The sequence below is a fragment of the Anguilla rostrata genome, chromosome 1 (genome assembly GCF_018555375.3).
Source record: "Anguilla rostrata isolate EN2019 chromosome 1, ASM1855537v3, whole genome shotgun sequence".
NCBI lineage: Eukaryota > Metazoa > Chordata > Actinopteri > Anguilliformes > Anguillidae > Anguilla > Anguilla rostrata.
The window spans coordinates 12,520,759-12,544,939 of record NC_057933.1 but is presented as its reverse complement, the minus strand read 5'-3'; the positions used below and the strand labels follow the sequence as shown (position 1 = coordinate 12,544,939).

Genomic DNA, 24,181 nt, shown 5'->3' with positions numbered 1-24,181 from the left:
TTGAAGAAACCGTTTACCCCCCCCAAAAAAAAAAAAAAGTCAACGCAGTGGAAACAAATTACTTTTGTCTTAACGGCTATGACTTTGGCCTTTAAGTCCAGCTCAATGCGCTACCCAAATCTGCCAGCTTACAGGCTGTCTTCAGCTTGCATTTACAAGCCTGTCAGGTACACGAATGCCTTGATGTAAAAGAACAACAAAAAAACTGATGTTTTAAACCCTGTGCTTTGCAAAGCGGTGTGCATACTAATTCCCCAGCCGGAAAAAAAAAAACAATGAAAAACAGGACCGGAGTGAAATAAACAAAGCAGCTAAAATGAACCCATTTATTCCTCTAACAAACTCAGGGCACTCACAGGCTTTCAAGAGCGATAGGCCAGCTCGCTCTCTGTAAAGCAATGCATGAAATGAGCTTCTGTAAAGACTAATGGCTTATTCTGCGGCTGTAGGTGCAGCAAAGAAATATTAATACAGAATGGTAGGTATGGTGGGATTTGAAGAGGGAATATAAAGGTGCTAATGATAGTAATATTTATAGTACCGGCTCAGCACATGACATATTGCATTTGAGATGTTCAACGTTCTTTGATTTAACCATTTTGCATTTTTGAATTTTATTTAAGAGAAAAACATAAAATACCTTATGATAAAAATGCAAAGCATTGTATGGTTCCATTAACTAAACAGGATAGCAGAAGCCTGTCTTTCACCAAAAACATACATTTGCATAATCACCCCATTTATCAATCAATACACAATTGGTAATTTTCCCAGTTTAGTTGGTCAAAGACAAAACTGACAAAAAAAAAAGTTTTACTGTGTTCATAACAACCATTTAAAATAACTCCTTTGAGACCCTTGGGCTTCATTTTTTGTCCAAATTCAAAGATTAGGGTGATATATTCAGTTAAATATGGGACTGTGATCATCTCTTAAGATAGCAATAATGGCTGACTGAAGCTAATAACCTATTCCGCTGGTAAAAAGAAGACAAATTGTCCTGTCTGTACCCATTTCATATATCTGTATTATCTATATGACAATTGTATTAATATTAAATAAGAAAACCAAACCCAAGCATAATAGCTGAGTCATACTCGCAGGTTAGCTCCTGTATTATCACACGGCAGAAAGCAAGGCCCGATGGTCCGCCATGGCACTAGCTGTGCTTCGGACTGGTTTCCCTCCTACTTCTCAAATAGTTCTTAACAGCTTTTCACACTCTCAACAAGAGCCTGCTCATGTTTTTAGCTCTACTCTTAGTGACAACAAAGACCAAAGGAAAAGGTCCACCCGATTCTTCTGCACTAAATGACTCCATGTCTGTGTCGTGCTGCGTAGCGTCTGTGCTTCTGGTCCAGGTCCTTTACTTCCTGTCTCTCTGCTTACTGCTGTACTTCCTGTCTCAGCTTCAGCTCATGCAGAAGGCCGCTCGGATCATTTCCACTGTGCGCGGCGTTCTTATGTCTCGCCTCACCTGCCCCGGTTTAGTCTGACGCTTTCTAAAGGAGTGATTAAAGTGTACTGAAATAGTCCATTTTTGAATGGCTGTCAAGTGCTGATGAAACTGAAAATATATCAGCAAAAACTCCCGGTGAATAATGAAGAGAAGAGGTCTCCTTTAACTGGTGGAACTAAGCAACACTGACGGGAGAATTCCAGGGAAAACGGAGTAGCTGCTCAAAGATGTTTCGCTAGGGCCGTTCAATTCCAGTGCCCCAGCACAGCGGGGGGGGGCCCTGTACTGTGGAAGATGCCATCATTTGAACGTTAAGCTTGGGTTCTGTGATCATTTAAGAACCTACTGAACTTCCACCAAAAGGTAGGCGTTAACCCGGGCTTTCTGGTCAAATTCTCTCAAATTTAGCTCAGCATCTGGTCACTTCCCCTATACATATTCCCCTATATCCAATTGATATCATAGTCCCTGTCATTCTCTACCCAGGTTAATTCCCAAGGTCAGGATGAAGTGAAAATGTGATTCTCTGTTTACCTACCTGGTTAGACAAAGGTACTGTATAGAAATAAACAGCCCAGTATAGGCCAAAGCAGAATTCTCCCATCCTCCCCCTTGCCTGAAACAGGTCTTACCTCATTGACGTCGATGCCGTGTTTGTCCATGTACTCCCTGTCATTGACTTGCCCCCCCTCCGCAAACTCCATGGTCAGAATGCGTTTGGTCGACAGGTCCCAGTGGATCTTGGGAACCTGAAAAACAGTCGGTTCAAAAACCAATTATAAGTATTCCATTGTCCTATACAAAGTCCAAGGTGTCTCACTATACAACACACTGTACCGGCTCCCGCATGATCTTCTCCTCTAAATATAATGTGTTCTCAGGCTGTAAGGGGGGGTGGGGAGGGGGTTGGATGAAGACCTTGTCGCTTATTACTTTGTGTGAGTAAACAAAACCATTTTTCTTGGGTGTCAACTGTGTGCTGCGTGCCAAGAGCCCAGGAAGAAAAAAAATACAACCACCGCCACCGAAACAAAGCCGTCGCTGCGGTGATCCTATCGGGCCCTCGTGGTGATCAGGCGTACCGTATCACCCGGCTGCGTACGCAGCGACGGCCACCGAGATCCCCGCCTTTATTTTCACTCCGATCGCATGGCGGCTGTCCCTGCGCCGTCAGCCAATTTCAGAGAGGCGATAGCCAGCGTTGAACCGACAGATCTCCGGGTGTAAACCCGCAACGGCTCTCGCTGTCCAGGGGAGGGGAGACGGGTGTTTCTGCGAGTCGTTAAAAACGAAGAGAGACTCGTCTGGGAGCTCCTGGCGGCGGTGATGACAGATCATTTACCTCGCGGTGGATCTTTTTGAGGGAAACGCAAAGCCGTTTTAATGCATCGCGGCAGGGTCTAGGCGCACCTCTCTTTGGGGCAGATCTGCGTCGCCTCCCTCACTCAGTCGAAGGCCCGGAGAGTACTGCCGTTATTGATCAGACAGCCCAATACCGCCATGGCTAAAAGTGCCCTGAAATCTGTCAGTACACCGCCGCAAACTGTCAATGGTTTCCCAGCTAGTGGTGAGCGGTGTTCGCACAATGAACTGGGACGTTTGTTAACCGCGCGCACGTGCGTTCCTACGCACGTCCACAAACGCGTGCAGGAAGGACCCGTAACGTGGAAGCACACGCGATCGCTCGAATGCATGTGCTCGCAGGCACAACCTGCTCCAAACCCCAATCAGCTGATGCTAACCTTCCAGCAAAATCTTCAGTTCTGGCTTGACATGCGATTTCTAGGAAGAGAATCCGGATCATGCCCTACGGCGGTGCACCATGCCGACGCCGTACAATGCAACGCGCTCCAAATCATTCTTTACCGCCTTCCCCATTTGTTGAAATTTCGCTTTGGCAGAGAAAATTACTTGGGATTAGCAAAAGTCTAGGGGAAAGGATTTACGGGAGATACTATTGATCAGTATATTTTTAATTTTCTCGAGATATAACTTGTATTACGTCACTCCGATAACATCTCTTATCAACTGCTGGGAAAGCCAGAGAGCCTTGCAGCCCTGACCAAAGACTAATGCCTCGATTTCCCAACCCCACTCTCCATCTTCCAGAGGATTAGAGAGCGTTCTCTGAATGTCTGAGCACGAGAGTGTGGTGCATGTGCTTCTATGGGCACTGGCGCATGAGAGCATTATGTGCATATGCAAGCATTTCAATGTGCATGCATGCACAATTAGAGTCATTTGCATGTAGATACATGCTACCACGCTTGCCTGCATGGCATGTGCAGACGTAGCAGAAATGTATGTAGGTGTAAGCAGTCCCAAGTAAGTGCGCGAGTTGTGTATGCTTACGTGTGTGTGTGTGTGTGTGTGTGTGTGCATTTGTGCCTGTGTTAATGTACAGTATATGTGTGTGTGAGTGTGAGTTGTGCACGTGTGTGTGCACGTGCAAGTGTGCATACGTGAGTGTGTGAGAGTGAGAGAGATTTCGCGGGCTCACGGCAGAGAGAAACACATCGGCTTCAAGGGGAAAAGCATGAGGCAGAACAAGAGGATCTGACCAATCAGCTCACAAACACATCCAACAGCAGCCTCTGTCTTTTCTGACTGTGAGAGGATTAGAGATGATTATCAAACAGGCTGAGCATGCCATTTTAATCAAATTTATTCATGAAGCCAGTCATGTTTTCCAAATGTGGAGTGCCTGTTCAATGGATGTGACCTTCACTGAAAACCGGAATCCTCCTTCAGAACTTTGTGCCGTGAAGTTGCTCGTCTGTTCGGCCGCCGTCGGTACCTTCAGGAATTCGAAGCGCTTCAGCATCTCCGCCACCCTCTCGGCGTTCCGGCCCTCGTTCAGGAAGTCCAGCTCCAGAGGCATGTTCCTCTTGGCCTCCTCCACCAACCACATGAAGGCGAAGTCAGGGAAGAGCCAATGGACAGCCTGCAAGAGGAACTGAGAGAAAGGCACACCGTTTCCTTTGTTCAGACAGCGCTTTTAGTCATTCGGCAGCAGCCCGCCGGATGACTTCGGCTCGGCAGGATTGCATCAGCACATTAATTAGCGGCGCTAGCCTTAGCGCGAGATACCATTTTAAATCACACCGCCTTTCGCTAAACCCTCAAATCCTCCCAGTCCTCGCTGCAAAGTAAAGGTCCTTTCATTGTTTCTTTTTTGTGCAATGATAAATGTTCCAGGATTATGAAATAGGAAAAGAGCTGGAGGCTAACAGAGTCACCTATGGGTCACAGTGAATCCCTCAGTAGAGGAGGGGAATTGCTCAGTTGACGTGCTGAACGGGAGGTAGAGCACAGCGGCAGGTGTAAAGTAGGCCGAGGCGCAGAGGAGAAGAGGGGGGAGCCGTGTAACGGCCGCGTGGGCGGAGCCCCGGACGAAGGCTCCGAAGACCGCGGCGGACGCCACGGACCCCGCGATTACCTCCATGACCAGGATGTCCTTGGAGCTCTGGGCCTGCACTTTGGGGTGCTGCACCTTGACGGCCACCGTCCTCCCGTCCGTCAGCACGGCCCGGTGGACCTGGGCCAGCGACGCCGCGCCCTGGGGCGTCTCCTCGAAGCTCGCGAACAGCTGCCCGATCTGTCAGGAAGGGGGGGGTGAGGTAACGGATCAGGAACAAAGTGGAACAACTGCATCCAAAAAGAAGGGCATTCCCTTTCCCCCTATTCATTTAGAAGAAAACACAAGCAAGGACAAGGAGAAATGCACTCATTCTGACAGCGTACGCACAAGAAAGTTTACCAAGAAAGAGGACACAAGGATAAAAACACAGGTTTTTTAAGTGCACAACAGCGATTGTACTAAGATCAATGTTATACCTCCATAAACGATTTCTCATGAGACATCACCAACTGACATTTAATACACATATAAATTGTTCTGCTTGCACAATGTAATGATGCTAGGCATAATGGGTATGGTGATTACATTTAACATTTAAAGACATTTATAATTATAAGAATGAATGTTTATTTTCTGCAATAACCCAATACTTAACGAGTCCAATATAAATGTTGGATATATTCGCTTTGTATCTGGCTTTAAATAATGTTGAAATAATCCATTTAGCTCTGTTATGTGTCCTCTTGAGACCCAGCAGAAAAAAAGTATTTTCATTTTTCTGATATAATGCAAGTGTCTGTGATGACAAAAACACATTGCAGGGAAAATATGTTTTTATTTTTTTTAATGTCCTCTACACAGAACAACAGGTTTCAGCATAGTAGAATATATGGTGCCTCATGTCCCCTACAGGGTCTAGGCCTTAGAGGATATTTATTTGTTTTCCAGCAAATATTGAGAAGTTTTTCATTGCTCTTCTATCCCAGGTCTTTGCACTTCTATTTGCTTTGAAAGTCACCCTTGATAGGATAGTCTGCTAAATGCTAAATAAAGTTTTCAGCTACGTACTGTTTAGTAATTAACCTCCAAATGGATCCAATTGGATAAACATTCCGCAATGTTATTAATTAGTCCAACTGCCTAATTACGATAGTATTTACAAGTCCCTTACACTACCTATTTCTCACAGTGAGCCGAATCATTCTATTTTTTGCCTATTACTAAATTAAACAGCTGCAAGAGTGGATCCAGGAGTGAAGGTCACATCAATCACCTTTTGAAATATGCTTCTGTTCAAGATCCACACATAAAAGAACGCTGATCAATCAAGGAGTTCCGGAGTCTTTTTGAGAGAGGGTTTTTTCCTCCAAATGAAGTACAGTGTACCCACCAGTTTGGACAAAAGCTCCTAACATGCAACTCTTTTGGCCCACAGTATGATTAAACTCCTCAACATGTGGATATGGGAATGTCAACCTCTTCAATCACTTTCAGATACTCAATTACATTACATTACATTACATTACAGGCATTTAGCAGACGCTCTTATCCAGAGCGACTTACACAACTTTTACTTAGCACTTTACATTGTATCCATTTATACAGCTGGATATATACTGAAGCAATGCAGGTTAAGTACCTTGCTCAAGGGTACAACGGCAGTATCCTTACCCGGGATTCGAACCTGCGACCTTTCGGTTACAAGCGCAGTTCCTTACCCACTGTGCCACACTCCGTCCTTAATCCACACTCACAGTCTCCTTTTGTTTGATACTTTTCACAGATAGTAAGCTACAACATTCTATCTCTCTACAAACATGATTTGTAAGATTCTCAATTTATTTAGACAAGCTTATACTGTATTCCCACACAAATCACCAACTGAATTAATTACTAGTCTTATCTCTAACACATTGCCCGTGGAGGATGCATGCTAACCTGTACCGACATTGAGTCATGCGCTCACTTAGTCAGAGAAAGTGACTGGTTAAAGGCAACGCTTGATTAAAGCAGCGTTAAGACCTTATTAACATAGGGAAGATCTGCCGGGAAGATCTTCCGTTCTCCCTACAGGTACGAGCACCTGCACGAGCCGTGTCAGTGGGATTCCCTCCACCTGTTTATCAGGAGGCCACGCACAACTTCTGGAACAAGGTGATATGTCTGACCAGTGCTTCATGTTATACATGCAACACAAATTCACACATGATTGCTGGTGCTTTTATACATCAGCAGGGAAGGGAAGCTTTCTATGCAAGACAGACCGGAGGCTATCTGTACTGCTGCAGATACAGACCGTGTTCGTGTGTAGAGGTTTCCTTCGTAGGCACGCACGTGCAAAAAAGAATGCTGAACACAGCACTGAAATTACTCCCCAAATACAACATAATGTTTGCATGCAGCAATGCTAAGTCTGGTTCATCATCACAATATTCACATAATACAATCTGTCGGGTGAGCAGTAAGATTCATGCAAGTAAGCATGTCCATACTCTGTTGCTCAATTGTGCTATTTCTGTGAGTGAATGTTCTTCATAAACATAAAAGAGAGACAGCATCCTATCCAGTGTATACTTCCAATGCATCCACGCCTAGTTCTGAACTGAAAAGCAGTTACCCAGGCATTGGATTCGGTCCACATTTGTCCAGAACTCTCGTCTGACACTCAAACACACAGTTTTCTTGTTTTTCTACACAGACAAAAGTTTTACGAAAGTTCTACATTCATCAAAATGAATTCACCAAGTGGAGGTTGAAATGCAATATAATTTGGCAGAGAGAAAGGCATGTAAATATATAGCCTAATGCAAGAAGCAAAAAATGCTGACAGACGGAGACACAATCTTTGACCACTTATTAGACTACGCTGCCCACTTTTTGGGTGCCATTAGTTAGCATTACAAGACACATTCTTGAATAGAAATCCTTTATTCACAGCAAATTGGGGCAGGGGCTTGACAAATACAGCATGGCAAGATCTGCAGAGTGAATTCTGGGCGATCCGATTGGTCAAGTCCAACAGCCTATGATTTATGCTGCCCTTCTCCTGTAGTTGTGCCATGTGGACAAAAACCAACTTGTAGTAAACACAGGCAGCAGGACGGTCAGGATCTGTTCTCAGGCCAGACTGCTTGCGCTGATCTCTGCTGACCAGGGGTGATGCGGGGGTATGGACTGACTGGCTCTCTTCCCTTCTCTCTCTCTCTCTTTCTCTCTTCCCTTCTCTCTCTCTTCCTCTCCTTCTGTCTCTTTCTTTCTCTCCCCACTCTCTCTCTCTCCTTCTCTCTCTCTCTCCCACACTCTCTCTCTCCTCTGCAGCACGACCCATTGGCCGGGCCATCTGCCGCCCTCGCCCCTTCCCCGGGCGCCGCCCCCCAGCCCACCTGCTCCTCCCTCGCCGCGTGTGGGAGCTGTCGAACAGACATATGCGCCGACCCGACCTCGCGTGCCAGACCCGCCGACCGACCGGCCGACCGGTGGACCCGCTCCACGAACCCTTCGCTACTTCACCGCGCACCGTTCACCGCTTTCTACCCCCAGAAATCAGAAAACCAACGCCGCACGTCCTCCGTAGGAGAAACGCAGACTGAACTGCCACGGCAACGTGTCGGGTCCCCGGGGAGACGCCGACGGCCGTGGATTGGACGCCGACGGGGAGCGCGTGGGCCTATCGCGGCCCATGAGTCATAGTGAAAAGCACTCCATTAGCCAGGGCGTGCTAACAAAGTGCTGTGTTCAGAAAAATGAATATTTCATGACTGGCAGAGGCAAAGGGAGTAAAGTTGTTCTCAAAAAAAGAAATATATATACCTGAGTCACACTCACGCATCTCTGTTCGGGAGACACCTCTGCCGGTAACTGCAGGAGAAGGCTCGTCACGACTGCACAAGCTTTTACGTGAAGGCTAATCTGCAAGGGCTGAAATTATGGCTGAGAATATGGTCACCAGAAGGGCAGGGTAACCGGGAGCACTGCTGAGAGGAAGTGACAACATTTGGTGCCTTATTTACAGATTCCCATCCCACGCAGGGGTGGAAAAACTGCTAATCGTAACAAATAAACAGAGCACAAGACACACAAACAAACATACACGCACACATACATGCTTCCACGAGAAGTACATAAAAATAAGGCGGGTCTCGTGAAACCCTATGATTGGGTCTACCGATCGTCTTCGGAATTCGGCAGACTTGGTTAACGCCCACAAAGCCCCCGAGAGGAGAGCAGAGAAACCCCAGTTACTATCATCCCGAATCACAAACCCCCCGAGCTGCTCTCCACGGATACACTTTCAGCCGCTGCGAGCAGCAATTTGTGAAGGTCAGCCGTTATCGCTTCCACCCCCACTGTTAATTGTATGGCTTGATTCCTCACGTACAATATTCAAACAGCTAATCCTCGAGAGGAGGGACCGAACGCAGAGCGCTTATCTGTTCAAGATGGCGGCGATCTAAGCGCAAATTAAACGGAGGCTTAGTTTCCACCCCTGAACCGCACGGTGTACCAGGGAAGAAACGCAAAGGATTTGTTGCCACCCCTGATAGCGTGATGTGTGAGTGCCGAAGCCCTTATCAATCATAGAGTCAGGCTTTTGCTGCGTGGCTGGGCATTTCCTATACGGTTTCCACGACAACACGCCGTCCGTCTGTCCCAGACAGGTCTTACCTGAAGGGCCAGGGAGAGCTGTTCAGTCACATGGGAGCCGATGCGCAAGGACCATCCAGGAAAGACAAAAAGCCTTTTTACAGAGATGGCACCACAGAGACAAAAGCATTCCGCATCGGGTCATGCTTGGAAAGAGAGGATTATGGGACAGAGTGCATAATGCTGGCAAGCCTTGGTTTTATTTTCACCCCATTAAAATATATAAATATATAAATCCCAGCCAAAAATCACAGACACACTGCTTTTTTTTCCCCTCCCAAACTTTGTGACTGTTATTTGAAGGGCTTTTTTTAATGGAGAAGCAGCGAGCTGCCCATGAAAGCAGAGACGGTGGTTTAACACTGACGGGCGTGGCGAGGGCTCGGTGGCTGGCAGCTCCAATCTGACGGTGCCCAGAGGACGCGGTTTATTCCGCCGGATTACTGGCGCGGTGTTCTGGCGCCGCGGATGGTCCGCGGGCCCCCTGGGGCGGTGGGGCCGGAGCCCGGCGCCAGGGTTAGGCACGAGCCGGCCGCAGAGAGCGGGACCAGGGGACGGGCACGGTGCCACAGTCTGCTCCCACGCCACGGGGCCAGGTGAGGTGCCCTGTGTGCCAGGGCTGAGCGGGCACCCTGCCCCTCTCTCACCCGCGGGTGGGGAAGGCCTGGCACATGCCGCGGGAAGCCGGCATACGCTCAACACTGACTCAGGACGCAGGTCTGGGGCTCCGAGCGGCACGAACCGCACCCCCGAAATTTAAAACCCCCGCCAAGCACCGTCTGCAAATCTGCGGCTCCAGATTTCGGCTTCGGCTTCTCAGACACCTACTTTATTGTTTTATCACGAGAGAAATACTTCCTCGAAGATGTAAAGCAAACACTGACAATTCAATCAAAGCAGTTTCAGTCAAAAAAACTGCACTCAACTCGACTGAAGAGACACGCGTTTCAAAATAATCACCGTCTTCAGTCGTTATTTTCTGTGATAACTGACCGTGCGTTCGAACAGTGAAGAAGAAAAAAAAAACTTGTTCTTAACTTTATTGTCCAACTTGGGGACAAATGAAGCTGGCGACACCCAGGGACAAGAGCAATGTGCTTTAGACTCGGGCCGCTTCTGGGATACCAGCCTATAAGTCTCTGAGCAGCACTAGCATCAGTAGCGCCCACACACACCAGCCCCGGCTCCTCCACATAGATCTCAGCGCTGTAAATCTGCCCGCTCGTAAGCCCGCTCCCTGTAACCAGGTCTGAATGCCCTGTACCGGCACACGCTCTGATTATACACTCCATCACGGCAAACCGCCCGGGGGATAAAGCTTCCGCAGACCAAATAATAAACTTGTTAAAAAAAAGAAGAAAGTAAAGGCCGTCCCTGGAGTACAGCGTTCCCCCCTCCCTCCCTGACACGGTGCCAGGGCGATGCCGCGGGTACGATCGGGGGGACCCGTGCGAGGGCGGGCACGGTATTGGAGTCCTCGCATCGCAGCTGGCACATGTCCGCTTGCGTTGAATCGGAGGAGGCGGGGCGAAGGACGCACATTCTGACGGGGGGGATGACGTGCCTGACCGCCTGGGCGTGGCACTGGCCCTGAATGGCAGAGGAGAAGAACTTTTGCAGAACAAAAAAATTTATAAATAAAAGTGCCACTTCGAGATATCCAGGGACTTTAATCAGCCAATTAGTATGAATTAGCTAATGAAAGGGCATAATTGCTGAGCGTATATGTGCAAAATTAATCGGAGAACCGTGTAACCATCTCGAGTAGTTGGCTGCAGTAGTTAAAAATGATCACACTTTGATTTGATCTCAAGGGGATTGCTACAGTTTTCAAGATGGCACACTATGCTTTCCCTCCCATTTTAGTGCATGCTAATGGTCTGCACTTTATTCTGACTAGACAGCCTTGATTGGCGACTGTTTTGCTAACTGAATGTACTTGACAAGTTGAATGTATGATATGCTAAGACATGCTAAGACGACTTTTATGCTATTAGTTCACAAAAAACCCAACATATTACAGCCATACGAGTACTGCATTGAGGAGTTCATATGCACATTTTTATGCATTAAAGAGCGCGTAAAAGAGAAAATGGCCGAAAATGGTGCTATTGTGAGTCCACACTTCTAGTAATGGCATCATTTCCCAACCTGTTCTACCCTGCTGAGTTCCCTCTCTCTCCTGACTGGGATTAGTGAAGGCAAAGCCTCATGACCAGGAGCCACACTGCTGCTGATATAAATGGCATTTGCCTCAGAGAATAAAGGGCTGGCTCTGCATCCTCCAACGCTACGAACAGATCACAGTGTGTGATAATGACAGGATGCACATACCAGGACAGCAGATACTGTACCAGGACAGCTGTGCTTCCTTTGATCTCACACGACAGAAATTAAAGCATTCCCACGGGAAGTATGTCCATTACAAAAAGACAGTAAAAAATACACTCTCGTATGACATAACTTAAAAAATGTCTTTTCAGGCTGTCCCCGACTTTTATTTTCATTGAACGGTGACATTTCTGACCCGTGACATCCTTTATGAATTTATCTGGTAATCTGCATTTCTGCAGGAGCTTATCTAAAGCCACAGATGCCTGGGAGCAGGGACCCGACAGAGCCTGCCATGGCCAGATAACGGCGGCCGACCTCTGACCTCCCAGCGCACACTGTAGCCATCATCGCGCGATCATCATGCCAAAATACCAATCAGGCCGGACTGTGGTTGTGTGTGTGAATGTGAGTGTAACTGAGTGTGAGTGAGCGTGTGTGAGAGTGTGAGTGAGTGTAAATGAGTTTGTGTGTGTGCGTGTGTGAGAGTGTATTAGTGAGTGTGTGTGTATGTGCCTGTGAGCGTGAGTGTGAGTGTGTGTGAGAGAGAGAGAGAGATAGTGCGTGAGTGTGTGTGCGTGCGTGCGAGTAAGTGAGTGAGTGGGTGAGAGAGAGAGAGAGAGAGAGAGACAGACAGACAGATTTAAATGAACAATGAGTTTAGTCCCATCACTGGTAGTGGGACTGCTAATGTGTTTATCGCCATTTGGTCAAGCGCAGTTCTAATCGTGCAGCAGGGAAATCTATAAATCATGATTCCCTACAGACAGGAGGAAATCAATCAGCATAAGAAAACACTTTAGAGTGTAAACCTCAGGACCAACCACTCCAGAAAGAACCAAATCCACAACCAAATCACCTGGAAGAGCCAACAGCAAAGAAAAAGAGCCTCACCTCACTTTTTACACCGCTACAATGTGCAGAAAACTCTAATTATATATAAACACTACTGCTATGATAGGTGAATAAAATATGCATGCACTCATTCAACAGATCTGCACAATAGAAAAAACTAAATAAACAAATATGACTTAAAATAATTTTAACCAAAAGGCATTTATTATTTCTCTGTATTATTGGTATATAAAATAAATTAACGGCAAGCCCAAACAATTAGGGTGCTTCTCAAATGAAATCCAAAAAAACAATGGGAAAATACATGCTATCAGAAGTTTGGGTATGGCTGCCACAGAGAAGGCAAGGCTTCAGATCTACAGACATACACGTACAGGGAGCAGGGGAGTCATCCTACCATCTCCTCACATCACCTTCTAATGCCCAACATTTCTGAAGTGCAGAACAACAACAGTTGCGCTCGGGGACTGTACAGGTCGAGCCGTGGAAGAATCAGGGAAAGCAGTCTCTTGTGCTTTGGAGACTGGTGGCGCTCAAGTACACTTTACACAGTCAACTTGTGATGCAGTGATCCAGACAACTGGTCCAGAAAGTAAAAGTCCTCCCCAGTATTTTGTCCCAAACACCAGGATTTGCTAATTAGAACAATTCTTCAACCAGGAGTTAGAACAAATTGGTGCAATCGGCTGGTTGAGTTCATGGTCATAAGCACATGGCAGGACTTTTACTTTCTGACCCCTGGACTTTCTATTTCTGTAGACAAGACACCGACAGTTTTTTTACTCGCTGACGGTCATCTCCATGCCGATCTGTGCTCGTAATCCCAGAAGCTTTTTTCAAATGCTTTATTTCTAATAATGCTTTGCTGCACTGCATGTACAACAGTCACTGACAGACATCGGTTCAGTTAAGCATTTACTGAGCAATGGAACTAGCACGCTCATACTAATCGTGCTGACATTTTTCTTTCTTTCCTTCTTTTTCTTTATTATTATTATTATTACTATTATTATTAAACAAGGCAGTACTTCCTGTATGATCAGTACAGGCAATTTTTACTATCTGAAATTGGAATTCTGTGAGCAGGGACCTTGTTCATCATTATCATTTTTATAGTAAAACATGCTGCATTCAATTATTTGCTTTTTCAAAACTGTCATTTCACATAGAAATTCCTCTTATTAATTTTGAAGATGCTATCTTAATGTATGCAATCCAAAACACAGGGCCATGCAGCATTAAAATGTGTTTGCTTTATCTTGAAATACAAATTGATTTAATTTAGAAATGCAACACATTAAATGGATTTGATAGAATTGAACATTTTCAACATTTCTGCGTTAGCTAATATATTTGTGATGGTGCATAAAAAAGCCCAAAAGCATATGCATTTCTTGCTCCATGTATGAATTTTATAAAAATTCTCAATGGTTGTAATTATCACAATGTGCACGAAAGACCTCCATCGCTTGAGTCTACATGACAGCTGTAAATGCATTGATCTCATAAACAAGCACCGTCCTAAATATTATGAATTCACCGCACTGCAATTTGCCACAGGGCTGCGTGAGAGAGTCAAAAAGCTCAAGCAGGGACTTCAGACTTTTACTCTCGCGGCAGCGGGCTTTAATCAGAACACAACTGAGACAGAAGAATGGATACCGTCTCCAGGGTAATTCAGGGCTCTGAAAGAGTGACAAAAGCACTCAAAAGGTTGGCTTCGGCATTTCCTATACTTTTGTCAAAATTATAGGGCAGCACAAAGCAGGAACTTCTCCTTCACGCAGCGCGCCACCGAAGGGAAGCCTGCTCAGAACACTCATGTCATTTTCTCCAGAAAAAAAAAATAATAATAAAAAATAAAAAATCAGGATGTTCTGTGAGAGTCTGGGGTTCTGGAGACCCCAACATCAGGGTCACCTTGGCCCCCACTGACTTAAGAGACAATGGCGGGAGAGTCAAAATAAATTAAGTAGAAAGTTTAAGAAAACCACGATGTCACTGAAATGGTGTGAGCATGTGCCGTGTCCCCGACGTAGTGAAACAAATGGTTTATCAACCACAACTGATTTCAAACTAATTTTGCACCAGTCACATTTACAAAATCATGCTTAAACTCAAAGCGCATACTGTAGCCTTTAAGGCAAAAACTACAGTTAAATAATTTGACTCCTTACCCTTTGAAAACATGTTGAAATAATAATAAAACTATTAAAAATATGCCCGTCGGTGGCACAGTTCTCGGTGAACAGATGGCCCTCACGCCAACGAGGTTGGTTGAAAATACACGCGCGCCGCGGCAAGGATGCAGCGCGCGAGGAGAAACTGGAATGGAGACGCAGTTATAATTAGCGCGGGAGAGGGAGGGGCCGGCGCGCATGCGGCGAAGCGGGAGGAAGGTGGGGCGGGGCCTCCTCCTCCTCCTCCTCCTCCTCCACCCCCCTCCCTCTGCCGGGGAGCGGCGTTAATCTTCCGGGCCCCGCGGTCGCAAAAACGCCCGTGGGCCCCAGTCTGAACGGGGGGGCAAATTCAACTGCAAAAAAAAATAAATAAGGAAATTTTTAAAAAATCCTGGGCGAATCTCCTACAGTTGCCTTCCAAAAATAATAATAATAATAATATATTTTTTTAAATATACGAGAGCAAACAGACTGCGGTGGACTCCAGAAATGGAAGGGGGGGGGGATGTCCGGCCCCCACTCGGAGCTCGTCCTCCTCCTCCTCCCATCGATTCGCGGAGCACGAGCGCCGGGAGCGGCCCCCGCGGCCGCAATCACGAGGAAGGAAAATAGCCGCAATCGAGAGCCGGCGGGGGGCTGCGGCACGGCGGCATTCAGGGCCGGGGCGCGCGGGAGAGACGGGGGCGTGCGGGAAAACAGGGGAACTGATTAAAGCCTGGCAGTGATTTCACCGCGCCCGCGTTTGGCCTTGCTAATGCTAATCAATCTAACTCCACCAAAATTAGACCTAAAAGCCTTGAGCATCACGACTGAGACGCAACCCGCCGCACTATTTTATGCGTAGTGTCGCGTGTGTGCGTGTATGTGTCTGTGTGTGTGTGTGTGTGTGTGTGTGTGCGTGCATGTGTGCATATGTCTGTGTGTGTGTACATATTTGTGTGTGTGTGCGCGTGTGTGTATTTTGCTACATAAATGTATGCATTTTTCTCGCTGAGCAGAGCTGTAACAAAAGGGAAACAACTGATTGCAGCAGGGATGTGATGATTTTCAATCACAGGGCCTCCAATGGGAAATATGCAATTATACATAGTTGCTCCTTTTTAGTTTTAATGTGTTATAATGACTTTCCTTGAATCGCTGGTTTGAACAGAGGTATTTATAGTAACTTTCACTCAAACTTATACATCTGAAAGGACTGCATGCCATTTTGGATCAATAGGTCAGACTGACATCACAATCACATGATCACAGTTTGACAGAACACGCATGACTAGACACACACACGGAACACTAGTCCGCTTTCCATACGCTCCCTTATTCAGCCTTGTGCGATTTTAGTTTAGATGTTTGTTTAATAAAATCTAAATTCTAAACATTGAGTGTTTGCTGCATTAAAATTGAACAGAGCAGTTTCCATGGACAGAAAGAATCCATAGTTTGTCCTACACCTTATTAAAACACAACCAAAAGTTGTGCAGGAAAGTTGGAGCCAATACAACACGGGCCAGGTAGGTCCTACTGCCACCCCCGGTCTGGAGGGAAAGGAGTGAGGCTCTGTGCTAAAGATGAAGAAAAACACATTAGGGTGATGAATCTGAACTTGAGCGTGAGTAACAAGCGTACATTAGCTTCCTGCAGCTCAAACGGCCTACACTGGCGCTTGATGGAAGGCCTGTCACGATGTGCCGCTCGCGTAGTGGTCACTGCTAGCGCCAGCCATTTTCTTCTTTTTAATGAGAGAGGGGAAGAAGAGAAAAGAATCACTTGTCACCGAGACACACCCCCGCTTGACATCTCACTGTCCCACCACAAACCGCCCACTAAATTTCAGTTTGTGGGCATTTCAAAAAAAAAAAAAAAAAAAGGATAAACAAACAAAAACATGGGACGCACTAGCCACCGGAGTTCCTCTTTAATAGCGCTAGTCACATAAAAAGATAAATGTAGAATGACATGAATAACTGCACACATTGTTCCAGTGCTTTCCTGATACGTTTCCGGAATGCTCTCAGCTGGAGACTACGGAGAGAACACCATAGACCTCTGACCTGAGGACTCCGCACTGTCAGCACTGCAGAGTGTATGAGAGCCTTCAGCCCCATTTAGCCCTGGGGGCCGCAGCGATAAAAAGCTGACGTTTTTACGGCAATCGTTTTAGTGGAAAATGTTTCATCTAGGAAGTTTAAACGGGCAAATTAGTGCAGCACTCCACCCTCGGGGCAGCAGTCTAATTTAATTTCATGTGAGAGAATGTGTTTTAACAACCACAAACTTCCAGGACAGTTGCAGTTAAAGGGTACATCTGTCTTCAGGAACACCTTTTTGAATATTCATATTGTTTTTGGGCAGCGTCTTGACATGCTGACATACACCAGTCTGCTGTTGTTATGGTGAAATACATATAATATATAAGTGGACAGTGAGACCATATACTGCATTATATTCATATAAATGTGGACTGTTCTCATCATAAAATATATGATGACCTTTGTTCAACTTTTTTTCATTACATTAGCACGGCACCAGTCTGCTAATCGGATTGGCAATGAAACAGAGGACTGCTCCTGAGTATAGTTATGAGTATGAACGTTTTTATTTTTTATTGAGCATTTTTTAACCAGGAACTTCAACTCAGAACTCATTACTAATTTACAGTCACTATCTGGGAAAAGGGAGGGAATAAAAAGGCAATGAGCCGAAATGGATGATTAGGTGACAGGTATGGGAAGGCTGGTAGGAGAATTTGGCCTGGAGCAACCATTATTTGTTGGTTTTTCAGGGAAAAGGCAAGCGGAGGAATGAGACAGAAGCTTTTATGGCTCGAGTACACATCCAGTCCTGGAGGGCCAGAGTGCATGCTGCCTTTTTTTGTGCGTTTCAACACTCAGGTACTTCATTTAAGCCACTGATTGGCTAAAGAATCCGCACGCCTGGTTTCCAGGGCCTAAACTGGCTCCTGACTGAAAAGTAACTACAACAACCTACAGGCACTCCAGCCCTCCAAGAGTGGAGTTGTGCACCACAGTTTTATGATTTTCACCACAAAACCATAATCACATGGCTCTGTGCAATTAGTGTGGGTACATAAACCACAAAAATGAGAAACAGCATAACAGTTCACAAATGCTGAAAACATATTTGTAATCATATAATCCACAATTAGGTCCACCGGTTGTAAAAACTAATTTGTGCCATACTGATGGAGGCACACAGTCTAATTATTGTGCACATACATCTTAGTATTTGCAAAACTACTTACACCTGTGAAACCTATGTGTGGCTTTTTTAATTACAGTATGCGTCTTTACGGATTTTGTGGTTTTGCAAGACACCCAGACAAAACCCAAACAGTCATTTGTGTTATAATTCTGAAACGGGGGAAACAGATTGCTTTGTAAGATTGTTTTTTTCATCAGCTTGTTGGTGCGGAGGAGTTAAATGAGCCCACAGACAACTAGGGTGACACAATAGAAGAGACTGATGATTTTTATAAAAGTATGGATGAACCTGGCACTGTGGCATCTCTTCTGCTGCTCTAAATAGAGCCTGATTAGCATCATGTGCTATGGGCTTCAACCAGACCGAGAATAGTGAGCTAGCCTATATCGATGCTACACAAGTCACAGATGGCAGTCAGTATCACCACACCTGGGCTGCTCAGGAATTGTGAAATATGAAATAAAATTATATTCATCCACTATTACTGTAATAAGAAAGCCTTGTTAACATAACTGATCTTAGCAAATGAAAAGGAAAAGCAATCCTGAACATATTTTTAAAAAATCCAATATAATTCAAGTTGTTCAGTCAATATTCATGATAATAATAAGTGAAGGTCTGCATGTATTGGACTGGCATATTGGTACTGATTCTACTGGCCTTCAATAAAAGACAAACTCCCCCGTAAAACTCAAATTCCAATTTACTTCCAGTTTGTTAGGGACTTAATCACTGAGTGGCACGAATAATGTGTAGTTGCTTTACATTCAAAAACACAGCATTGACTTGCATATCTTCATTGAATGTGTTTTCATTCTCAAAGGGGGCAGGATGCCAGTCATTTTTTCTTATTGTAAGGACAACAAGCCTCCAGCTGATTGGGCAATCCAGAGTGTCTTTGTGAGAAACATTCCCATCTGGCTGACACAGGAAGCGACAGGTGGAAGGCATTACACTCCATTACTAGGCATTGGCAGAGCTCATTTCTCATGCTTTAACCAACATTCGCTGCTGGTATTTTTGCACCATAACCAACTGGACGTGGATAGAAAAGTGCGTGCTGATGTGCATTGTGGAGGCAATGATGTTCTAGGGAGTTCATTTAGAGAGAGAGAGAGAGAGAGAGAGAGAGAGAGAGAGAGAGAGAGAGAGAGAGAGAGAGAGAGAGAGAGAGAGAGAGAGAGAGGGAGAGGGAGAGGGAGAGGGAGAGGGAGAGGGAGAGGGAGAGGGAGCTTGTTTATAGATGGGGGGGGGGGTGTTTCAGGAATTTCATTTGCACAATACCTAATGCGCTTATCTCCTGACAAGACACTTGTTGTGAAATAGGCTACTAAATCTAATTAAACAGTTCAGTTAACAAACTCTAGGCATCAATGATCAGTATATTTACAGGTTCACATACTGATTTCGTTATCAAATGTTCTTAACAAATAATGCCATCCTTGACTCCTGTCTTCCTGCTACAACTGTGATAGTGGTGGATTGAGGTGCCCATGGCTGTCAGTCTCTCACCAGCTCCAGCTACCTCTGGCTGTGCCTAGATTTCCCAAATTCAAACAAATTGTATCCAAAATGTAATCCGAATACTGCTTGGTTCAGGTTTATTTTCAGCTCTTTCAATGTTTTTCCATAATACCTTTCACTGTGATATGTGTCAGTATTTGCAGATATTATTCAGTATAACTTCCATATTTGATCATTAAAACAATTCTGTGATTTTTGAATGGAAAAGGAAGAGACAAAAGAAAAAAGAGGAAGACAAAAACAAGGATAAGAAGGAAGAATAATGATTCGGGTAAAGATGAAAAACAAATTTAAAAAAAACATTCATAGGGAACTAGTCTAGCGAACAATGACAGATCCTTCACTAAACTTGTACATAATAATCATGGACAGGGACATTCTCTATACATATATACGGCCTGATATTTGCTAAAGCAGCTCAGGGCCCTGTTTCGTGAAGCAGGAATACTGAGTCAACTGGATAACTGCACTGAGTAAAACCCGGAACCCTCCCAAATCTGGAACATGAACTGAAGTAAAAAGAGCTGTTCCAGGTCGATCAGTACATTTTTAATTTGGCTCTTGATAGCACATCTATCATCTATCAGGACACAAAGTATTAAAAAAGCAATAAAAATATACACTATGAGAATGAAAGGGTGAGCAGGGGTGAAAAATTGGTATTTTAATTTCACTCTAAGATTTTATTAATGCGTGATTTCAGGATAGACACAGGAATATAAATGAATAAAAACCACACAGAAGTGTAAGAGATGCCCGCCGTCATCTCAGAAGGGCAGATTTTAAAGAATGATGAGTACATACTGTACGGTATACCCTATTTAAAGCTCAAAATATGTCTAAGTTGGATACGGTGACTTTGATCAAACATCTGTCGAGCTGGAGTATTAAAAAGGCAATAAAAATGTACACTATGAGGACGAAAGAGTTGCGGTGAAAAATTGATATTTTAATTTCACTTTTAGATTTCATTCATGCATGGTTTCAGGAACATGCAGACTCAGGAACATGCAGACACAGGAATATAAATGAATAATAACCACACAGAAGCATAAAAGATGCACGCCGTCATCTCAAAAGGGAAGATTTTAAATAATGATGAGAACCTAGAGTACATACTGTACGGTATACCCTATTTAAAGCTGAAAATAGGTATAAATTGGATACGGTGACTTTGATCAGACAGCTAATCTAAGGAACTTAAAGAACTTTCTGACATCCACACATTTCCATCTGAACAGCCTGCTCTCCAAACAGAGCTGGCGTGCCACAGTGACTTCCACAGCGAGGTCTACTTTAGAATCGCTTCCTCTTCAGCAGGATGTTTACAGTCTGTTAACCCGAACGTTTAAGACGCTGGTACAGTCAATCCAGAATGCATTTCGGGAATAATGACTGGCTTTCCAAACAACAAATCACAAACTGTATAGAGAAGTGTGTAATCACCAGCTACCATTTCTATGACTGCCAGACGTGCAAAGCAGTTCTGTTGGTACCCTCGCTGACACCATAATGGCTATGGTGAGCTCCTCTCTTCGGTTTCTCTGCAGTGTAATTATAACATGCCATAATCTTCCTTTTGTCTTTCAAGATGAATATGGTACAAGTCCCTTCGCTTACATTTCGAAAAGCCGCTGCGGCAACAGGGGCAGATCCAAAAACATCTTTATTTCCTGAGCGGTAATTACAGGCTAGATGTTTAGTTCTGAAACTTTGATATGAAGTTGCAGCATTAAACAGGATGGTAAACTGCTTATTACAGTCCTGTTTTCTCTCTTGAATGAATACTTCCTGTAATGCAATACGAAAATGCATGCATGCCATAATACACAAACTACAGCAATGCTGAATATACAGAGAACGTGAGGACATTTTAAATTAACATTTATACCAAATAATAAACAATTCGAAGAACTCAACTGTAAAACTTTGAGTGTAAAGACAGCAGGGATAGAAAAGCCATTCAGAGCAGTATTCTCTGCCCACCTCTAAACTGTAAGCTGTATTGGACATGCACTCACCGCTTTCATTACTTGAGAAGTAAGCAATGTCCATTAATTAGGCGGTAACTGACTGGTCACCCTTGAGTGCTGTGCACTCTTCTTATAGTCACAGGTGCCTGGGGTACATGAAGTCATGAGCGGTAAGTGGCACCTGCACTTTGTCAACGTTTCCAAATGGAGGGGGAAAAAATAAACCACCAATCACCCGACAGGAACAGCAGCAGGGAGTGATATTTAATTCGCTGCAATGATTGATACCGAAAAAGCGGATGATCGGCCTTCGAGTAATGAGGGAGCAAATTACACAACGGCAGAAGAAGGATCACTTCTGCGAAGACATGCATTACTCCATCCTGAGATTAATACAAGCAGGTGGGGTCCACCGAAAAACAACCAGCAGAAAACGGGCAGTTCCTCCAGGGAACATGACGATGTTTTGGCGAGAAAACTAGCGTCTTTTCTTTTTTTTGACATCCACAACATCTGCAATAACACCCACAGCTGTTTGTGCAATAACACTGAAATCCTCAGTTCCAGAGTGAGAAATCAGCTTTGAACTCTCACGGTGGCCTAAGGCTGAACTTCCTGGCGCAAAACCGATTGTGTGCGTACAAAAAGGGATTGTGGGAAAGAAAAATAGGATTTAACCTTCAGTTAGCCTAAATTTGCAGTAAGGCGCAAAACTTACACTGTTAGAGATGGACTCATTAGTACGTTTAAAGTAGTGCAAATGTGCGCACGTGGAGCCAGACTAAACAGCTGTTGAAAAACTGTCGGTTAGCCTCGGAAGCTGTGCATCCTGCTTTTTCAAAACCGTCAATTCCTTTTCTTTCCGTCAGGGAAGACAGATCAAATTACGAGGCATGAATGAGAAGCTTACGGATCAACAGGGCGGCAAAATATGTGTGGAGAAATCTAAAATGTCTTTGACCTACAAGAAAAGAGAGGGAGGGAGGGAGGCAGACGAACGCAGCTTTGCTCAGCGAGAGCGGCGCTTGTATGGGATGTAAATCACACTCTGAAAGGGCTGTAAACCAGGCTAGAAGACTAAACTCTATGAATAGGGAAGCAGGCACAGCTGGCCCGCTTATAATCAACATAAAAAAACAGATTAGTACTTTAAAGATTAAACATTATCTTTTCACCGTACGTTATAAATCAACTGCGCTTAAGACGCCATTAATTTGAATAGGCACCCAGGAGGGGGGGGGGGGAGCGAGAAAAAAAAATAAAAAAAACCTCCTGGCAGCCAACTTTTTTTTTGCGTCACCTGTCTTCGCTTTCACTTTCTGGAGATGATCAGGAGTAAAAAGGCCTTGGAGAAAAGCATGAAAAGGCAGCGGCGTTATTGCTACCCCGCGCTAAATCAATCTCCCGCTTTCTCTTCCCGGGCTTTATGAACAGAATGAGTGGCTTCGCCACGCGCCGTCATATATTCAGATTTAGCAGCTTAACCCCTGCGGATGAAGGAGCGACGCCAGGTGATGGAAAACAATGAGGCGGGGTGCAGTGAGGGGGCGTGTTATACATCATGATCTGGGACACCGTCAGGCCTCACTGCCGCCGGTAATGCAGACCGACTCCCCGAGCGGACTCGGCCACCGCCGACACCGGGCACTCCCAGGACCCCAGCGGGTCCCGAATCCCGCAGGCCTGGCACCGGAGACGGGGCCGAGGGTCAACAAGCAGAGCCGCAACGGCGTGTAGATGGGGAGGCGCGGCGAGCCGCTCGGCGAGGACGGCAAAGACGCGCGAGGGGTGTGATAAGGCGCCGTTTGCGGCGACGCTTCGGTCTCTGATCGTGGTGAGCAGCGTAAACCCGAGAGGCGTTTCCGCGGCGGAGCCCCGAATCCCGCGCGGTGTGCCGCTCTCGGCTGGCGGGCGGGCGGGACTAGGTAGCGCCCGTGCGGGTCTTGCGCTGTCCCGCGCACGTCCAAAACGCCCTCTGTCACCTCGCAGAGGCCGCGGCTGTCAGCCGTGATCAATTCGCCGTCGTTCGTCGTCTCGGGCATTAACATATCGAAGCGTATGACACCTTTTCATCCTTAGGGATGAGTGAGCCTCAAAAGGATAGGCCCAGACTGGTAATGGTGGGGACAGCTGCAGGGTGGAAATAATGTTTTTTTTCTGAGGACCACCAGAGCATCTCTCTCAGTAGCACATGGCTGAGGATCTTCAGCAGGGGGGATGAAGAGCCACAGGCAGAGGAGTGAGGAGCCACAGGCAGGGGAGTGAGGGGCCACAGGCAGAGGAGTGAGAAGCCACAGGCAGAGGAGCGAGGAGCCACAGGCAGGGGAGTGAGGGGCCACAGAAGGAGGAGCAGGGGTCACAAGCATTTATGTTCTGCTCTGACCTTTGAGTTGCTATGTTAGCAACATACATGCTTTGACAGTCATTATACATACATACATACATACATGCATGCATGCATGTATGTATATGTCTGTGTGTTGACACATTTTAACGGTACCAATAATCTGAACCATTCCCTCACTTATTAATATGTAAATATATGCAATCAGTTTTTCAACCCTCAGGCAACACCAGTGGTGAAAACACGAAGCTTGAAAAATGAATTACTGAGCAAATATAGAAAGGGCATGAC

The 24,181-nt window shown here is 45.5% G+C and overlaps 1 protein-coding gene across 2 annotated transcripts in view; it reads right to left on the bottom strand.

The window, feature by feature from the left end:
- adck1 (aarF domain containing kinase 1) overlaps window positions 1-24,181 on the bottom strand; it is a 137,740-nt gene that overhangs the window by 46,675 nt on the left and 66,884 nt on the right. For both annotated transcript variants that reach the window (XM_064322498.1, XM_064322507.1), the window contains 3 exons: window positions 4,899-5,057; window positions 4,257-4,415; window positions 2,092-2,208 (listed from right to left, as the gene is read on the bottom strand). In XM_064322498.1, the coding sequence (XP_064178568.1) occupies window positions 2,092-2,208; window positions 4,257-4,415; window positions 4,899-5,057 (435 nt within the window). The remainder of the gene's footprint in view (window positions 1-2,091; window positions 2,209-4,256; window positions 4,416-4,898; window positions 5,058-24,181) is intronic.